The 17,658-nt window shown below is 44.3% G+C and overlaps 2 protein-coding genes across 7 annotated transcripts; both read right to left on the bottom strand.

Annotated features, from left to right (window-relative positions):
• Positions 1 to 4,810: 4,810 nt before the first annotated feature.
• On the bottom strand, positions 4,811 to 6,048 carry LOC133907229 (pentatricopeptide repeat-containing protein At5g66520-like). The gene is made up of 3 exons (XM_062349237.1): positions 6,007 to 6,048; positions 5,061 to 5,366; positions 4,811 to 4,960 (listed from the first exon to the last, which is right to left on the bottom strand). Exons 1-3 carry the CDS (start codon positions 6,046 to 6,048, stop codon positions 4,811 to 4,813), a joined length of 498 nt encoding a protein of 165 aa, XP_062205221.1.
• Positions 6,049 to 11,502: 5,454 nt separating this feature from the next.
• Positions 11,503 to 16,888, bottom strand: LOC133907878 (MDIS1-interacting receptor like kinase 2-like). Of its 6 annotated transcripts, none has more exons than XR_009908046.1 (4): positions 13,400 to 16,751; positions 12,912 to 13,317; positions 11,734 to 11,856; positions 11,503 to 11,590 (listed from the first exon to the last, which is right to left on the bottom strand). XR_009908046.1 is itself a non-coding variant. In XM_062349975.1 (3 exons), exons 1-3 carry the CDS (start codon positions 16,749 to 16,751, stop codon positions 12,962 to 12,964), a joined length of 3,600 nt encoding a protein of 1,199 aa, XP_062205959.1. In that variant the 5' UTR covers positions 16,752 to 16,888; the 3' UTR covers positions 12,807 to 12,961. The 6 variants fall into 6 exon arrangements, 4 of the variants coding, with proteins under 4 accessions (XP_062205959.1, XP_062205960.1, XP_062205962.1 ...); XR_009908045.1 differs by having other exon boundaries at positions 11,578 to 11,682; positions 11,777 to 11,856; XM_062349975.1 differs by lacking the exons at positions 11,503 to 11,590; positions 11,734 to 11,856 and having other exon boundaries at positions 12,807 to 13,317; positions 13,400 to 16,598; positions 16,707 to 16,888.
• Between the last annotated feature and the right edge of the window lie 770 nt (positions 16,889 to 17,658).

Here is a 17,658-nt window from a genome sequence, read left to right as displayed (position 1 = left end):
AATACAACCCACGCAGCCCAGCTCACGTGCAGGACAAAGAAGAAATAAAGAAACCCCAAACCCCCCATAGGACAACGAAGGTACAGAAAGCAACTACAATCCAGCAACCACACAATAAATAGTATCCACACCAAACAACGCTACCCCGCAAGCAACTATGCCCTACTAGCACCTCGATCAGGACAACCCGACAACTCGACAGGCGGAGCCCTGCTCCCACACCTAACTACCTGACTCGATCGACGGCTCCCACACCAAACCGCAAGCTCAAGGACGGGTCCTGGGACATCAGAACATAGCCACTGCCGCGAAGCGCTAAAAGGTGATGGGGAGCCCCACCGACCAGGAGAACAATAGGGTCAGAACAGCAATGGAGGATGGTGTGCTCTACAAGGAGTGCTGCCAGTCGTAGCACCAAATAATAGAGGGATTCTCCGAAACAAAATATTCTGGAAGGTAGCCGCGTGCTGACCCATTTGGCCAACTCTAGGGTAAGTAGCATTTGAAAACCACTAATGCTGATCTTTTGTTATGCACGCCAGCTGGATGATGACATTGTTTTGACCTCATCTCCTTAGTACACCCTTCAATCCAAAATAAGTATGTTTTCTGTTTGAAACTTTGGCTATAAATTATCTTTTATGTATTGAGTTTGGATACTTAAAAATGACATGAGTAGATTTTTCTCGAAGAGTAATTTCATAATAGTATATTTTTACTATATTTTATTAATATATTACAACAAAAAGAAATAGTCAAAGTTATATTTTGGAGACCGTATCGATATCTTAGACAACACTTATTTCAGATTGGGGAGGGTATAAGGACAACCACAATTCAGCATTTCTCGCCGATGGTCGTAGAATACAGTTTAGAAAGAACAATTAGTCATGGGCTTATTTCAATACAGTGCTTAATAGCTGCTTTTGAGGACTTATTCATACCCTAGTTTGATGCATAATTGTTTTGGGAAGTTCAGCATCCAAGTGTTTAATAGCTGGACCAATAATGGGTTTTCGTTCGTGGTGTTATCTGGCATGGGCCTACGAACTTGATCGTGGACAAGTTACAAGGATGTGTGGTGTTATCATCAATGCGGAAGTCCTTAATATATGGTTGATCAGTGACAAGTATTGTCTTTACTTTAGAATGGTTGTGTTGAATGTTAGCTTTGACTTTATAATAATTGCCTTGTATGGAGGTTCTTAATGTTAGCTTCAATTACTATTTATATTTTATAATGAGATTATATTGAGCTTAAAAATATGGAATGCATTCTTGGTGAAGCATACACCCTTCATGATGGAGTTGATCCAGCTGATGATTGGTTGTGTGGTGTTAATTTGCATTAGTTTTACCCAATCAACATTATAATCTCGTGAAAATTTCGGTGTCCGGTACAACTCACGGGCATTAAACTAGTAACTAGATTAATAGATGGACGCTGGGTAGTTAGTTTGGTTAATGGGGGCTTGTCAAATTGCATCTCCAAGTGGCCTCGCTCCCCCCATCCCAAATGTTAGTGTATCGCGCATGGAGAACTTAACGTATCCATGATGCTCACCACGGTCCCCGGTAGGAGAGATGTGTGTGCTAGTGAACTATTGAAATTGTGAACAGCTACTTGCTATGCAATGGAGGAATGAAATACCTTTTTATTGAACAGCTACAAATATGTGTTGCAACTTTTCCTTTGGTACGATTTGTTTGTGCTGTACATCAGTGCTGAGTCTCCTATGACATGTGCATTTTTCAGAATTTTTTTTATTATGTGTTCTTGCTTCACTTACATTTTCAGTATATGTACTGGGAGAAACTAAAAATCGATCAAAGTTGCATACTGCATAAAAAAAATAGGCAGCAACTAGTCTGTTATGTGGTCCATGATTTTTTTTTGATAAATCTCACTTTATTTCCATGGAAGCAACTTGTCTTCAGGTTTCCTGTACTTAGGAGTAACACTTAACAGAGTGACTGTTTTTGCAGGCAAGAATAGATCAATACATTACTGAAGGATTTATGGTGAAAAATGACGTAAAAACACATGAAACCTTCATGTTCAAACTTAGTAGCGGGTGAAAAACACAGCAAACCGAGATGCTGATTGCCAACTGATTTCTGTCCCCTGTGAACAAAATGCGGCAAGCCGTCGAATCCGTCCGGCAACGAGGGCAAGCACTCAGTGCAGCAGGCATCATCTTCGACGGGGATTGTAGCAGCAGTGGCGAGGAACTGCTCGGCGAGCCCGTTACAGCTGGAGGAGGAGATCAGCTAAAACCACCTTCTTCGAGTATAGTTCAAGGATTCAAGTTGTCCGGTTTTATCGAGGGACAAAATCGGACTTTCGAGATAGTTGGTATTCCCTGTGCAATCGATCGGTTGTAGATTACACTGGCGACCTTGACTTGGAAAAAGTAGAGCACCCAAACAATCAAAGCTGTGCTTTTCTTAACGTGTGCAATAGGTCTTGTTGGAACCTAAGTCCCTAAATAAGGAAAGCTTTCGTTTAGAGGTGATGTCGAAAGCTTTAGAGTGTGACACGTGTTTAGAGGATAAAATAATTTTAATTCCTCTGTCACCTCAGTTACAGTACTATCCTATTTATAGCCCGTACTCAACCACTCAACGCTAGGATTTACAGTTTCATCCTTAACTGCCACATTCCCGACATATTCGGAGGTATTATGGTACCATCAAGTACATCTACGTAATTACAACTATACCCTGAGCGACTACGCAAGCTTCAACACCCACCAGGCACCTTCGGCCAGTCCCAGAGCTGCACCGCGGGTCACCCTTCGGTCTCCACCCGAAGGTTCGCCAGTATCTTTGCCTATCCTGATCAGCCGCAGGTCGACCTTCGACCCCGATCGAAGGCACGCCAGAGCCTTCGCCTATGCTGGCAGATGGCGTCCTGGATTGACCTTCGGCCTCCGACCGAAGGTCCGTCAGAGCCTTCACCTACACTTACTGAAACACAACTGCAATATTTATCAGTGCTCAACCACCGACAAACTTTAATTTACTATCCGAAGGGTATGAGAGATCATCCCCAATAGGTCTTATGACAAATATGTGTTGTCAATCACAGGTCAGCTGACTCGGAAAAGTACCGTGATAGTAAAGTTGTGCATCTTTTTTATTTGGTGTGTGTGCACGCGCTTGTTGTCCTAAGTACGCGCACTAGACGCCTCTGTTCAGGGAAGTATACATGTCTTGTTGACGATTCGGCCAAAGTTGTAGTCACAAGAAGTGGCTTCATTGCAATGATGCGAGGAGGCACAGAGTTTAATAGAACTGTCTTAATATAAAAGTATTATTGATAATTCGATCAAATTTTTAGTCACGGACCACAAGATTTATGTAATGATATCAGAAACGACAATGCAAGTAAGGGAGTTTATGTAGGTTGGAGCTCGCAGGGACCGAGTAGCTACCCTACTCCTATATTAGTATTTGTTATTGATGTGGCTTGTAATCTAGAGATTATAAGTATGTTTGTGTGTGATCTTATAATTGATGGTATAAATTGATAATTTATTACTTAAAAGATTGATCTTTTGATTAAGATGTTATTTATGTAAAACCATTTAAATATATATCTGTAGGCTAAAGTAACAAATAAACGATGCCACTTTTTAGGTAACTAGTTCACTGCCCTTGCGTTGTAACGGGAGCTAAAAATTTGCACACGATAATATTGTTAAATCCTCTAAAACCAATCTAATTCTTAAGACACCTAGTGAGAAATCACGGCGGGGATCCGTCCCGGCCAAGAGGCGCACAACATCAAATCATGGGGAGAGGGAGGAAGCGTACGCTGCAGCATTCGAGGCGGCCGAGCGGGGAAGGACTATGGCGAGGAGAATCTCGATCGAGGGAATCCCTCCGGGAATCCCGACCTCAATAGAGGGAATCCCTCAATAGAGGGAATCCCGACCTTAGGGATTAGGGACCTTGCCATAGCGCCATCCCAAGATTAGACTCGAGGGATGGTAAGACCCCGAAGCGCCTGCGAGGCCTCTATCCAGAATGAGGTACGAATAGAGGCCACCCATCCTCTTGCCAAGGGGATGCCCACTAATAGAATAGAACTAGTCCTAATAATGAGTTGATACTCATTATTAGTACACCTAAAGAATAAGTACTATTTAGGAGTAGATTTCTACTCCTAATTAGTACACTAAGAGAACTAGTAGTATTAAGGAGTTTACACTCTTTATTACTACTTAGGTCAACTAATAGAACTATAGGCCCCCCGGGCCAAGGACCGTGCAGCACCGGCCGGACACAAGAACCACAACGTTATGACAGTAGCCACTCCATAGGACAAAAGTATTGAAATAAGTGCAACCTACCATCAAATTTTGTTATTGGTTGAGCCATTTGCACTTTATCTTCTGAGTGAGCATCTCATGCCCATCGCTATGCGATTCGAGCAAGAAGGTTTAATCGATTCGAGCAAGGTGTTCTACCATGCATCCATAGTGCTCAATCTTTAGTGTAATGCCATACTTCCTCACAATGGAATCGAAAAGTTGCCGACCCTTGTCATCCAACCCAGCATGTGTGCATGCACACAATGTGCCGATGAAGGCAATGTCATCCGGCTTGACACCTGAGCTCTCCATTCGCGAGAAGAGCGTTGAATGCCTCTGAACCTCTGTCATGCATTGCCAGGCCTTTTATCATAGTAGTCCAAGCCAGCACATTCTTGTCCTTCATTCTCTCAAATACCTCCAACGAAAGCTGCACCTCACCACACTCGGCATACATATCAACCAAAGTTGTACCCAGAAACACGGTGATCCTAAGCCATTTGCCTTAAGGTAACATGCACCCACTTCCCTTGCTCCAGCGCCCCGAGCTGTGCACACGCCACGAGCACCATGTCGTCCGGGCAGACACCCTCAGCCTGCATCTGTGCAGACATCCCCAGCGCCTCCCTCCTATCCCCAGCCTGTACACACCCATTCACCATGGCACTCCAAGACACAGCATTCCTCGCAGGCATTTTGTCGAATAGCGCCCGGGCGTCAGCGACCCGCCCCAGCCCTCACGTAGGCCGTGATCAGCGTGTTGAATGTGGAGGCATCGATGTCCGCAGGAGTTGAATGCCCGTCGGCTAGCCGACCGAGGAGACCCGCGTGGACGTGGATGAGCACGTTGTTCACGAGGTGGAACCCCACCAGGGCGAGCTTGACGACGTGGGCGTGCACGGCGAGCGTGAGCCTGGTCACGCCCGGGGTGGCGGGGGACAGGGCAATCGACTTGAGGAGGGACGGGAGGGTGCGCGGGGTGTGAAGGAGGTCCGCGTGGAGGAGGTGAGCGTAGAGCGGGAGCGCTAGGTGCGTGTCATGACCAGTCTATGACGATCAACAGACAAGATGCATCTCTACCACTTCGGCCTCCATCTACGGCTATGGGCGCTGCTCTTTGTTTTACAGTTCCTTTAGTTAGCTATTGTCGGAATTACTTCAGTTAAGTAGTTTAAACCCGGGTAATTTCGTTTAACCACCGCAACCCGTCTGGACATGCTTTAACCAGCTCGGGGCGGTGAGAAGGGGGCATCTTGCTATTGTATCAGACATATTCCAGTTGACAGTTATGGATAGTGATGGCGATGAACTCGTTCCTTAGGGTTCTTCGTTGAACTTTCCCCAATTTGCTTCGACATCTGTTTTGTTCTTGCTTGGAGTTGGTTCGATCGTGTCAAGGGTATCAGAGCTTTGCGATCTTCGGCCAAATTAGCGGCGAAATCGATCCAGCGAGGGTTGCTCGGCATCGTTCGGGTGTAAAATTCCTGGAGCTTGGATCGGTTTGGAGCCCGTGGTGGTGACGGCGGTAGATTGGACCTTGGTTTGTGTTGCTCAGTTCTTTTGAGTGTAAAATCCCTCGATCAAGTTCCTCCAATCTAGGCGGCGGTAGATGATTCGGAGCGGATTTGCACGGGGAGGGATTTCCTGAACTGATCAGCTTCAACGGTGGTGTTATGACTCGCACTACCAAGGCGGCGGCTGCTGCAGCGGTAGCTTCAGTCACGGGCATCACCAGTCAGGAAGATTTGGATGGATATAGCCAAGGGTTCGTGGAAACCTTGCAAGACGAGATGCTTGAATTGAAGGCAAGAGTGGCAGAATTGAGCTCAACGTCTCTCTTATGCGGGAGCAAATGGATGACATGAAGTCCACTATGCAGTCCTCAATGTTGGAATTGGCCAGATACATCAAGGAGCGCAACAATCAGGTAAACGGTTCCAACCTAGATACAATTACTCTCCAATCTGACCGAGATGTGGTTGAAAAGGAGTTGGCAAGAGCCACTTTGGTGGAGAAGTCTGGGAAGACTCTAGTTGAGGGCAGACAGGACACTGATGCTTCTGCAATCCCAACCCATCACCCACCCTTTGGTGTTGTGTACATTGATTTGCCCCCTAAGCATCAGCACGATAATGAGCTTGATCAGGACAGGCTGACTGCTACACATCTGCATTCTCATAGCAGAGTCAGCAATCCCAACACCTATGTTCCACTTCATGCTCGCCCTTCTGAACACTTTAGACACCACCAGGCACAATTCAAACAACCTGACAATTCTTTCAGCATTTCTATTGCTCGACCCAAGCTGGATTTCCCCACTTTCAATGGTGATAATCCTATTGGATGGACTAGGCAGTGTGAAAAGTATTTTGACCTAGCTACAGTACCTCAAGATATGTGGGTGTCCCTAGCTACCTTGCATTGCACTGGTCGAGCTGAGCATTGGTGGTGTGGTCTCAGAGTCTCCTCTCGTCAGCTACGCTAGTTCCAGTTTTGCACATTGGTTTGTAACCGATTTGCAGAATACAGTGTGTATGATGTGGTTGAGATATTTCACTCTTTGTCTCAAGAATCCAGTGTGACCGGCTACATCAACAAATTTGAGGAGCTCATGGCAGGAATGCAACGTTTACATCCTAGTCTCCAAGACTACTATGTTCGATGCTTTGTGAGGGGTCTGAAAGATCAAATTAAGCACCATCTGAAGCCACACAAGCCTCAAACACTGGGTGAAGCATATGTAATTGCTAAAGATTTGGAAAAGGCAGCATTGAGCAGGAGACATAACCCACCCCAAGGTGTTGGATTGAGCAGATCACAGCCAAAGACAACACAATCCAGCAGTACTCCTTACAAGCTTGAAGGATTTCAAAAATCCGATAAACTACCAGATATTGCAACTAAGCCTAAAGAGCCTGGAACTTGCTGGAAATGTGCAGCCCCTTGGACTCCCAAACATAAGCAAAAGTGTAAGTTCTATCACAATGCTGCAAATGCCATTTCATTGGAGCCTGCTGATCCACCACACTCTAATGAGGAGCAAGAAGGTCTTCCATCTCATACTGAAGACACTTTGAACAACCCATCCACACTAATGCAAATTTCGAAACAAGCCGTCATGGGGACCAGGACTGTAGCCACTTTTTGCCTACCAATAGTGATTGGGGGAAAAAGAGCATTGACCTTGGTTGACAACGGTAGCACACACAGTTTTCTTGATGTTACTTTTGCTAACAAAGCTGGTTGCCATATTCAGCTAACAAGCCTACAAACTGTCAAAGTTGCTGGGGGTGGGGAGCTGCTATCTGGAGGTCATGTACAGCACTGCCCATATTTGGTTTTCCAGGAAAAATTTGATAACCCTTTCCAGCTGCTAGAATTGAAGAACTATGATGTAATACTTGGGTGTGATTGGATATACATGCATAGCCCAATTGGGATGGATCTGAAACAAAGGGTGCTTACCATCAACAAGGATGGGGTCAGACAAGTTTCATTTTCTGATTGTACCACAACTGACCAGTGTTACTTCATGGAAGCTCATGACTTTACAAAGATGCTGCTCAAAGGAGTATTGGGGTATGTCCTTCACCTCAAGCTGGTACCACAAGACATACAAGAGGAAAATTCTCAGGAGCAAGGTATTCAGCTATTGCTGGAAGAATTTGCAGAAGTTTTTGCTGAACCCAATGGGCTGCCACCCAAAACAAATTGTGTACATTCAATTCCCCTCAAGCCAGGCAGCATCCCACCCAGCATAAGACCTTATCGAATCCCACACCACTAGAAGGATGAGGTTGAAAGGTTGGTTAAACAAATGCTGTAGCAAGGGCTAATACGTCCTAGTGAGAGTCCTTATTCATCTCCATCAGTTTTGGCTAGGAAAAAGGATGGCTCCTGGAGATTCTGTGTTGACTACAGGCAGCTCAATGACCTGACCATCAAAAATAAGTTTCCTATACCGGTTATTGATGACTTATTTGATGAGTTAAGTGGTGCTAAATACTTCTCCAAATTGGACCTCAGATCTGGATTTCACCAAATATTGATGAATGAGCAAGACATCTCAAAAACAGCATTTAGAACACATATAGGCCATTATGAGTTCTTGGTTATGCCCTTTGGTCTTACAAATGCTCCTTCCACATTTCAATCAATGATGAACACTGTTTTTGCTGATTGCTTAAGAAAGTTTGTCTTAATATTCTTTGATGACATCTTGGTATACAGCAACTCCTTAGACAAGCACATGGAACATTTAAGAGCTGTGTTGCAGAAATTGTTGGAGAACAAATTGACAGCAAAAAAATCCAAATGTATCTTTGGAGTTCAGCAGGTGGAATACCTTGGCCATGTAATTGATTCTGCAGGTTTATCCACTGATAAAGCAAATATTGCAGCAGTGCTTGATTGGCCAATTCCTACAGATATCTCTCAACTCAGGAGTTTCCTGGGGTTGGCTGGATATTACAGAAGATTTGTCAAGAACTTTGGAATTATCTGCAGGCCACTACATAACATGCTTAAAAAGAACGCATTTAACTGGGGAAAGGAACAGTCTGCTGCATTTGAGGAAATCAAACACAAGCTGGTAACAGCACCTGTACTCACTCTTTCTGACTTTTCTCTACCCTTTACAGTTGAGACTGATGCAAGTGGAGTGGGCATTGGGGCAGTGTTAATGCAAAAGGGACAGCCTATTGCTTATTTTAGCAAAGCACTTGGCAAAAAGGCTCAAGCACTGTGAACCTATGATAAAGAGGCCTTGGCTATTCTAGAAGCTATCAAGAAGTGGAGACACTATTTTCTGGGTTCTCAACTGATTATCAAAACTGACCAACAAAGTTTAAAATTTATTGCAGAGCAAAGATTGACAGAGGGCTTTCAACACAAGCTTATGCTCAAGCTTCTGTAATTGGACTACATAATTGAGTATAAAAAGGGCAGGGACAACAAGGTGGCAGATGCCTTGTCAAGGAGACAACATGAATGTCAAGCTATCTCGGTTGTGTAGCCACTTTGGGTTGCAGATATACAGAAGAGCTATTTAGAAGATCCCCAATGTCAACAGCCGCTGACACAGCTAGCAGTGGCACCTGACCCATCTTCTGCATACACACTTCACTCTGGAATTTTAAGATACAAGGGAAGGATTCATGTGGGACATGATACAAACCTCCAGAACCATATTTTATCTGCTTTACACACTTCTGCTGTAGGTGGACACTCTGGAATTGCAGCCACATACCAAAGAGTGAAAAGATTATTCCATTGGCCAGCCATGAAAAAGTTAATTGAAACCTTTGTCATTGTCTGTCCTGTATGCCAGCGAGCCAAAGGAGAAAACTGCCATTATCCAGGCCTCTTGGATCCCTTGCCCATACCTGACATGGCTTGGTCTCAAATTTCAATGGATTTCATTGAGGGTTTGCCTAAATCCAATGGACAGGACATAATTATGGTGATAGTTGATAGACTCACTAAGTATTCCCATTTTGTGCCACTATCACACCCTATCACTGCTCCTGGAGTTGCCCAAGTATTCCTGGATAATATTCTCAAGCTACATGGTCTCCCTACTGCTATAGTTTCTGACAGAGACCGAATCTTCACTAGTGACTTTTGGCAATCCCTCTTCAAGTCCCTCAAGGTCTCACTCAAGCTCAGTTCTTCTTACCACCCTCAAAGTGATGGTCAAACTGAGCGGGTAAATCAATGCTTGGAGAATTATCTAAGGTGCATGTCCTTCAGTGAACCCAAAAGATGGAGCTATTGGTTGTCCTTGACCGAATGGTGGTATAATACAAATTATCATAGCTCACTCAAGTGTACCCCCTTCCAAGCATTATATGGATTTCCACCACCTCTCATAAGTGAAATCTCCGTCCCAGGGCCAGAATCACCAGCAAGAGACTATTTAGCTGAAAAGCAAGATATGATCCAGCAACTAGAACTGAATTTGTCCCAAGCACAAGCTCGAATGAAGAAATTTGCTGATCTAAAGAGGACAGAAAGAGAGTTCCAGGTGGGAGACATGGTTTACTTGAGGTTACAACCATACAGGCAGGCTGTTTTTGGGCTAAGAAACTCTCTCAAGCTCTCTACAAAGTACTTTGGACCCTTTCTGGTGCTGCAAAGAGTTGGATCTGTTGCCTACAAGCTTCAGCTGCCTCCTCACTCTCAAATTCATAATGTTTTCCATGTGAGTCAGCTCAAAAGGCATGTTGGTCCTCATGCTGCTCCCTGTTCTGACCTACCAATGGTGGATCGCCATGGACGTGTCAAGACATCTCCGGCTGTTGTTCTGGAGACTCGGGCAATGCCTAGAGGTGATTCAGTTGTTACACAATGGCTCGTGCAATGGGAGAACACACCGTTTGAAGATGCAACGTGGGAAGACAAAACATTTGTCAGATCAGTCTTTCCAAGTTTCTATGCCAAGATTATGAAAGCCTGGTGGCCTCGAAGCGGCAATTCTCATTCTACAATTCAGAGAGTTCAGCACACGTGAGGGCAAGTGTCTTCTTCAGAGGGGGGGTATTGTCATGACCAGTCTATGATGATCAACGGATAAGATGCATCTCTACCGCTTCGGCCTCCATCTACGGCTGTGGGCGCTGCTCTTTGTTTTACCGTTCCTTTAGTTAGCTGTTGTCGGAATTACTTCAGTTAAGTAGTTTAAACCCGAGTAATTTCGTTTAACCATCGCAACCCGTCTGGACATGCTTTAACCAGCTCGGGACGGTGAGAAGGGGGCATCTTGCTATTGTATCAGACATATTCCAGTTGACAGTTATGGATAGCGATGGCGATGAACTCGTTCCTTAGGGTTCTTCGTTGAACTTTCCCCAATTTGCTTCGACATCTGTTTTGTTCTTGCTTGGAGTTGGTTCGATCGTGTCAGTGCGGGCACGCAGAGCAGGAGACCGCCCGGATGAGCGCGTCGTTTAGGAGGGGCACGTGATTGGGGAAGGAAATCAAGTACTTATCTAATGGCATGAACTGGGTAGTTTGTAGGATGCAGAGGCAGGACGTCCGAACCACTATGTAGGGGCTGCTGCTGTCCACCGGCAACTGTCGTCTATTCTTCGCCGCCAGGGATGTTTCTCCTCCGTGCGCGGCTGAGATTCCCGTATCCCACATGGAACATCTGGTGGTTCCACCCGTAGATGTGGCCTCCACCGTCCCCTTCTCCATCTCCGGCCACCCCAAGATCCGCACATCTTGAGCTCTCACACCCAGACCCAGCTTTCAGAACTCCACCGTTCAAACTGGGATTAAAATTGGCTCCTGATCATACTGGCTCGAAACGAAACTGCCCCCAATGGGTTGGACGTAATGCCAGCACGGGGTGAGAAACACCCTTCAAGTTGAAACATTAGAGGAGTGACACAACGTCAGATGTGTTGCTTACTTTCTTTGAAGGAATTGGGCGCAGAATAACTAAGCCATGCTACCTGTTGATGCTCCTGGCCTCGCCGTCCTACCTCCCTTTGATGCAGCACCGGAGCATGGTGGCGACAACACACGGCAGATCCTGGGCCACCGCGAGTACAGATTACAGACTGATAGTGACTGGATGTGTGCAGACTCGATGAAGCGTGAGAATGCCGATGCATTTGAGCCCTGCTTCTGCAACATGTCATGCCCCTGAGGTGTTCGACGAATTGCCAGAATGGGGAATGCAGTGATGGGAGCAGAAGCGGGGGGTCAAGAGCGGACCAAGGCTATGGGAATGGCACAACCACAGGTTTGCTGCTTTGGATTTGAGCGCGAATGTCAAATTTTGCATCACTTTCTCTACCTGTGCAGTGCAAGCGTACTTGTCTAGCTAATTAGGCTGTGTCGACCTTCACTCTGTTAAATGCTTAGGTATGTCTTAAGACAGTAGCTAGTTGACTTGGTATTAGGAATCCGCTAGCATCTGAGTGAGTGGAATTATTTGTGCCCTGTACCTAACTCTTCTTTGCAGCATTAATGGAATGGCACACGAACGTCTTTCCCGTGGATGATTGGAAAGACTTCTGATTTGAACTTTCGTTTGATTACTAGTTGCCCATAGATGACAGAAATGGGGATTGCTATTCCATCACTAAGTACAGATTTGTTTTTTAACTTTATTTATACCAAAAAAAAGAATATGTTCCTATTAGTTAACTGTGACTAGTGCAAATAGATGGGAAATATCATTGACTACATGCTACATGTTTCTTTCAATAACCTAATAGTTAGGTGTCAGCATATCATGGTTCACTCTGCATAAGAGGGGAATGCATTTGCGGCACTAGACTTAAGAGGGGAATGCATCTATTTTAACTCACAGTGGAACAGTACAAATGCTCCTTCACTTGTGTTAAACATATCCTGTTAGGGTGTGTTCACCTTGTTAAAAAGTCAGGACTAGAAAAATAAAATTAGGCAGACAGAAGTGTACTTTTGTCGATCAAATCATTAACAAGATAGGGAAAAAAAGGGAAAATCATCATGTGAGATATGATGTGTGACATCGAATTTATAGAAAATGGTGTAACCATGAGATTATAAATTTAGCAGTGTATTTGCAAACACAACAATATATACCTTTAACCTTACCTAAATACTTATTCAGAGAATGCTGTGAAGAAATAATCTCTAGAAGCACATTATGCATCCCTCAGTTCCTCAAGTGTAAGAACATTGAAAGGCACCGACCATGAGCTAGAATTGTTTTGTTGAGTGAGTCTCCGGTATAAGTCTTGCATTGTTGGCCTTGCTTGAGGAGAAGCTTCCATGCAAGAAAAAGCCACCTTGATAATAAGGACTATGCTTTCCTCTTCTGTTGTTGTTGGTGCTGCAGGTCGTTGGTCTAGTATTTCTTTGACCAGTATATGTTGCTCCATAGATGGCATAAGAGCTTGTAACAAATCCCTGGGATGCTTTCCCATTACCACCTCTAGAACAAGCACACCAAAGCTATAGACATCACATTTCTCTGTCACAACAGATGTGTAGGATAGCTCTGCACCAAACCAGAACACTGGAATTAGTAATCACTGAGAATTTATTACTTTAGCTATGAGAACAATGTATATAGTACATACCAGGAGCTATGTAGCCATATGTCCCTGCTAGTGCACTCCAGTTTGATGAATCAGGTTTCAGAATCCTTGCTGTGCCAAAATCCGAGACGTATGCCTTGAAATTTGTATCAAGTAAGATGTTGTTGCTTGTGATATCTCGATGAATTATAGGTGGGTTGCAGTCGTAGTGCAAGTAATATATCGCTTGAGCTAAATCTTCTACAAGAGCAGCTCTCTTCTGCCAATCAAATTCATTGGCTAGTTCCTCATTTTCTAAGATCATGTGGAGGCTTCCCCGCTGAATGTACTCATAGACAAGAAACTTATACTCTGGATGGGAGCAGGATCCATAAAGCTTGACAATGCTTCGCTGTCGGATTTGTGCTAAGATTTCCATTTCACTATGAAACCTTCTTTCATCAATCAATTCTTCTTCAGTGGGATGAAGTTTCTTCACAGCAACCAGGTTCCCATCTTGGAGCTGTGCTATGTAGACCTTGCCGTAACCTCCTTCTCCAATTATATACTTGTCGTCGAAATTTTCCGTTGCCCTGATTATATCCTCAAATGCTAGCCTCCCATCAAAGTTCCAAACAGAGAACACATCTCTTCCTTCAATAGACACACTTTCTTGCGATTTTCTCCTGTTGCAGGTAAACATTGTAGTGCCAATAATTATTAAAAGAATAACTGCACACAGGGGAAGGACTACCGCCAGGATGGAACTAAGCAACTTCTTTTTATGACGATTGAATGCAGGAACTGGATTACAAGGTGGCAGTCCAGAGAGATTGCCACATAAACCTTCATTATGGAGAAACCAGCCTACCAAAGCACTACGAAACAGGCCTCCTGTTGGTAGTGGCCCTTCCAAGTTGTTGTACGACACATCGAGCGTTGAAAGGCTGGGCATGCTTGCGAATGAGGATGGAATGCTTCCGTTGAACTGATTGTGGGACAAATTTAGGTATATTAACATCGTCAGCCTTCCAAGTTGTTGTGGTAACACACCATCGAGTCTATTGTTGCTGAGATCTAACATGCTCTGGAGGCTTGCCAAATTTCCAATTTCATCTGGCAGATTTCCATTGAATCTGTTGCTGTTGATGTTCAAGAGCAGTAGTTTGGTGCAGCCTCCCAACGACTTTGGTATTGGACCACTCAAATTGTTTTCAGATATGTCAAGATATTCCAGATTGCTCAGTTGCCCCAGCTCAGAAGGTATGGATCCTGATAATTGGTTTGATGCCAAGCTAAGGTTGTATAAATTTGTCAAGTTACCCAACTCTGGTGGTATTCTTCCCGCTAGTCGGTTGGAATGGAGCAATAACTCTCCTAGCTTGGACAACCCTGACAGTTCTGGAGGGATTGTTCCAGTGATAAAATTTTCTGCTACATTGAGCACAGATAGGTTCAAGCACGCCCCCCAGTTTGGTGAGAGTTCTCCAGTGAGATTGTTAGACATTAGGTTCATGAACTGGAGACGTGGATGAACACCAAATCGTTGAGATATATCTCCTGTGAGTTGATTCCAGCCTAGTAAAACCCGAGTCAGACTCGTGCATGTCTTCAAGCTCCCTGGAATAGGGCCATCAAACATGTTGTGATCAGCACCGAACTTCTCGAGCTGACCACCCTTACATACATTTGAGGGCAAACGGCCTGAGAGGGAGTTGTAACCTAACTGAAGAGTGACTAAGCCTGTGATATTTTCAAATTCTGGAGGTAGAGTACCGGACAATTGGTTGAAGTTCATCGTTAACACTGTCATCATGCTCAAGTTGCCAATTGATGATGGAATTGATCCAAACAATTGATTCTCACTCAATCCCAAAATATCAATATTTACTAGATTGCCAATATCATGGGGTATTGTACCGGTCATTGGATTTTCAGAAAGGCCCAACTCTATTAGCTCTGTAAGGTTTACTATACAGGGAGGAATAAGGCCAGAAATCTGGTTGGTGAACATGAGGAAATATTGGAGATTAACTAGATTGCATAGTCCATGGGGTATGGAATTGGCTAATTTGTTATCACTAATGTCTACATCTTGTAGGTTTGTAAGATTTCCTATGCTTGGGGGAATGGAGCCATGAAATTTGTTACTGGCCAAAGTCAACTGCTTCAGATTTACTAGATTGCCAATTTCGTCAGGAAATGGCCCTGTCATTTCATTATGATGCAGATAGAGTGTGTTTAGCATGGTGAGATTGGTTAATGAGATGGGGATTTGAGAGGTGAGATTATTCCAGAAGAGCTCAATATCTTTCGAGTTGATGAGCTTGCCTAGCTCTGAAGGTACAGACCCTGACAATCCGTTTCCGCAAAGCTGCAAACTTTCTAATTTTGTCAAGTTCCCAAGGCTCGTGGGTATCTCACCACTTAAGCTATTGAAGTAGATGTTTAGGATTTGCAGGTTGGCAAGCCTTCCTATCTCCTCCGGTATGGCACCTGAGACCATGTTTTGATTAATGTAAAGGAGAGTTAACCTCGTTAGATTACCCAATGATATAGGGATAGAGCCTGTCAGGTTGTTAGAGGAAATCTCCAGCGCAGTAAGATTCAATAGACCAGCAATCTCAAATGGTATATGTCCTGACAATTGATTACCGTACAGATACAAAAGGGCTAATTTTGTCAAGTTTCCAACAGTTCTAGGTATCTCATTGCTCAACAAGTTGTTGCTTAACTGCAAATTCTCTAGGTTGACGAGCCTTCCTATCTCTATTGGGATACTCCCGGAGAACATGTTTTGACCAAGCACAAGCTGAGTTAACCTTGTCAGGTTACATAGGGATGCAGGGATGTGACCTGTGAGATTGTTGGAGTGGAGCGCCAATACAGTGAGACTCCGCAGTTCACCCATCTCATATGGCACTTGTCCATCCAGCCAGTTGCTGCTGAGGTCAAGGTAGGAGAGTGCTGACAATGAGTTGATGCTGCCAGGGATGGTCCCATGGAGAATGTTGCTGCTGAGATCAATGTATGCGAGGAAGGGGAGCGCCGAGAAGTTGAGACCATCAAGCCGGCCATGGATCCCAGCGCTTACCAGGGAGACGTTGGTCACAACCCATGGCGTGTGGCTGCCATGGCGCACGGGACTACATATGATGCCAGCCCAATTCTTGCATGGGCTAGTGTTCTTCTTCCATGAGCTCATCTGCAACGGCAAGCTTCGGAGAGTAGATTTCCAGTGAAGAAGCGCCATCCTCTGATCCTGCAGTGAGATGCCACCACACCTAACTGCGTGTTCTTGAAGGAAAAGTAGGCATACCACAAACAATATGAGTTTTTGGAACAGTAGTGTGGATTGCATGCATATCACCATTGCTGGTTCAGTGTCGAAAGATCTTGAAAATATTGTTGGCATATGATATCATGTGGGCATGCAGTGCTTTCTGCTGCACAAACATATAGAGTATGCTCGGTTGTCGTGAGAGAACTACACATCCGGCATAGTTGACTGAAAGCAACATGATCTAGGTGGTCTACATATGAATGTCACTGTCTCTGGCCATTTTTCCCCCTTCCGTGTGGAAAATGGCTCAGGGCTGAAAACCGCTGCTGATGGATTTTCGTTCTGCCAACATGTCTGTCATTTAAAGAGAAATTTTCTATTGCAGGTGTTTTATTTCGATTGAATAAATCAGTTTCCTGGTGAATTTGGAGCTACATTCAATAAAGAATGGAAAACTGGAAGCCCCTTGTCTTGAGTTTGCCTGAACACAACAGAGTAATTGTTTTTCCAGGCAAAATAGATCAAAAGATTACTGAAGAAATGGAAGCAGAACCGATCTAAGACACAGCACACCGTTGTCATCAAATTGGACAGTAGGTGAGAAACTAAGGTATTAATGTTGCTAATGTCACTTTGGGGCTTATGTACACTTTTCCCTTTTAAGTGAAAATTTTAAAACTCATTGGTAAATGGTCCTCATAATTGTGAGTATGCAACTGCGCTATCCAAACACAGTTTCTCAAGCAATTTTTTTAATCATTATTCACTCCTGACTGCTCTATCCAAACACAGTTTCTCATGGTTTAGAATTATAATTTGATAGACTAATATCTCTGAATTACTAGGCTGATGCTGATTGCCAACAAATTTCCTATGTGAACAATTTGCAGCTAGTGGGTAGAAATGATGAGGTAAGGCTGAGACTTGAGAGTGCCCTGCAGCTTACTCTTGTAGTTTTTTAAAGAAAAACTGAGCACTCTAGTGGGTGGAAATAATGAGGTAAGACAGACTTAAGAGTGCCCTGCAACTTTGGTAGTCT

The sequence above is a fragment of the Phragmites australis genome, chromosome 24 (genome assembly GCF_958298935.1).
Source record: "Phragmites australis chromosome 24, lpPhrAust1.1, whole genome shotgun sequence".
NCBI classification, from domain to species: Eukaryota; Viridiplantae; Streptophyta; class Magnoliopsida; order Poales; family Poaceae; genus Phragmites; species Phragmites australis.
Note: the sequence above shows the minus strand (reverse complement) of the source record. Positions and strands in the feature narration are given on the sequence as shown.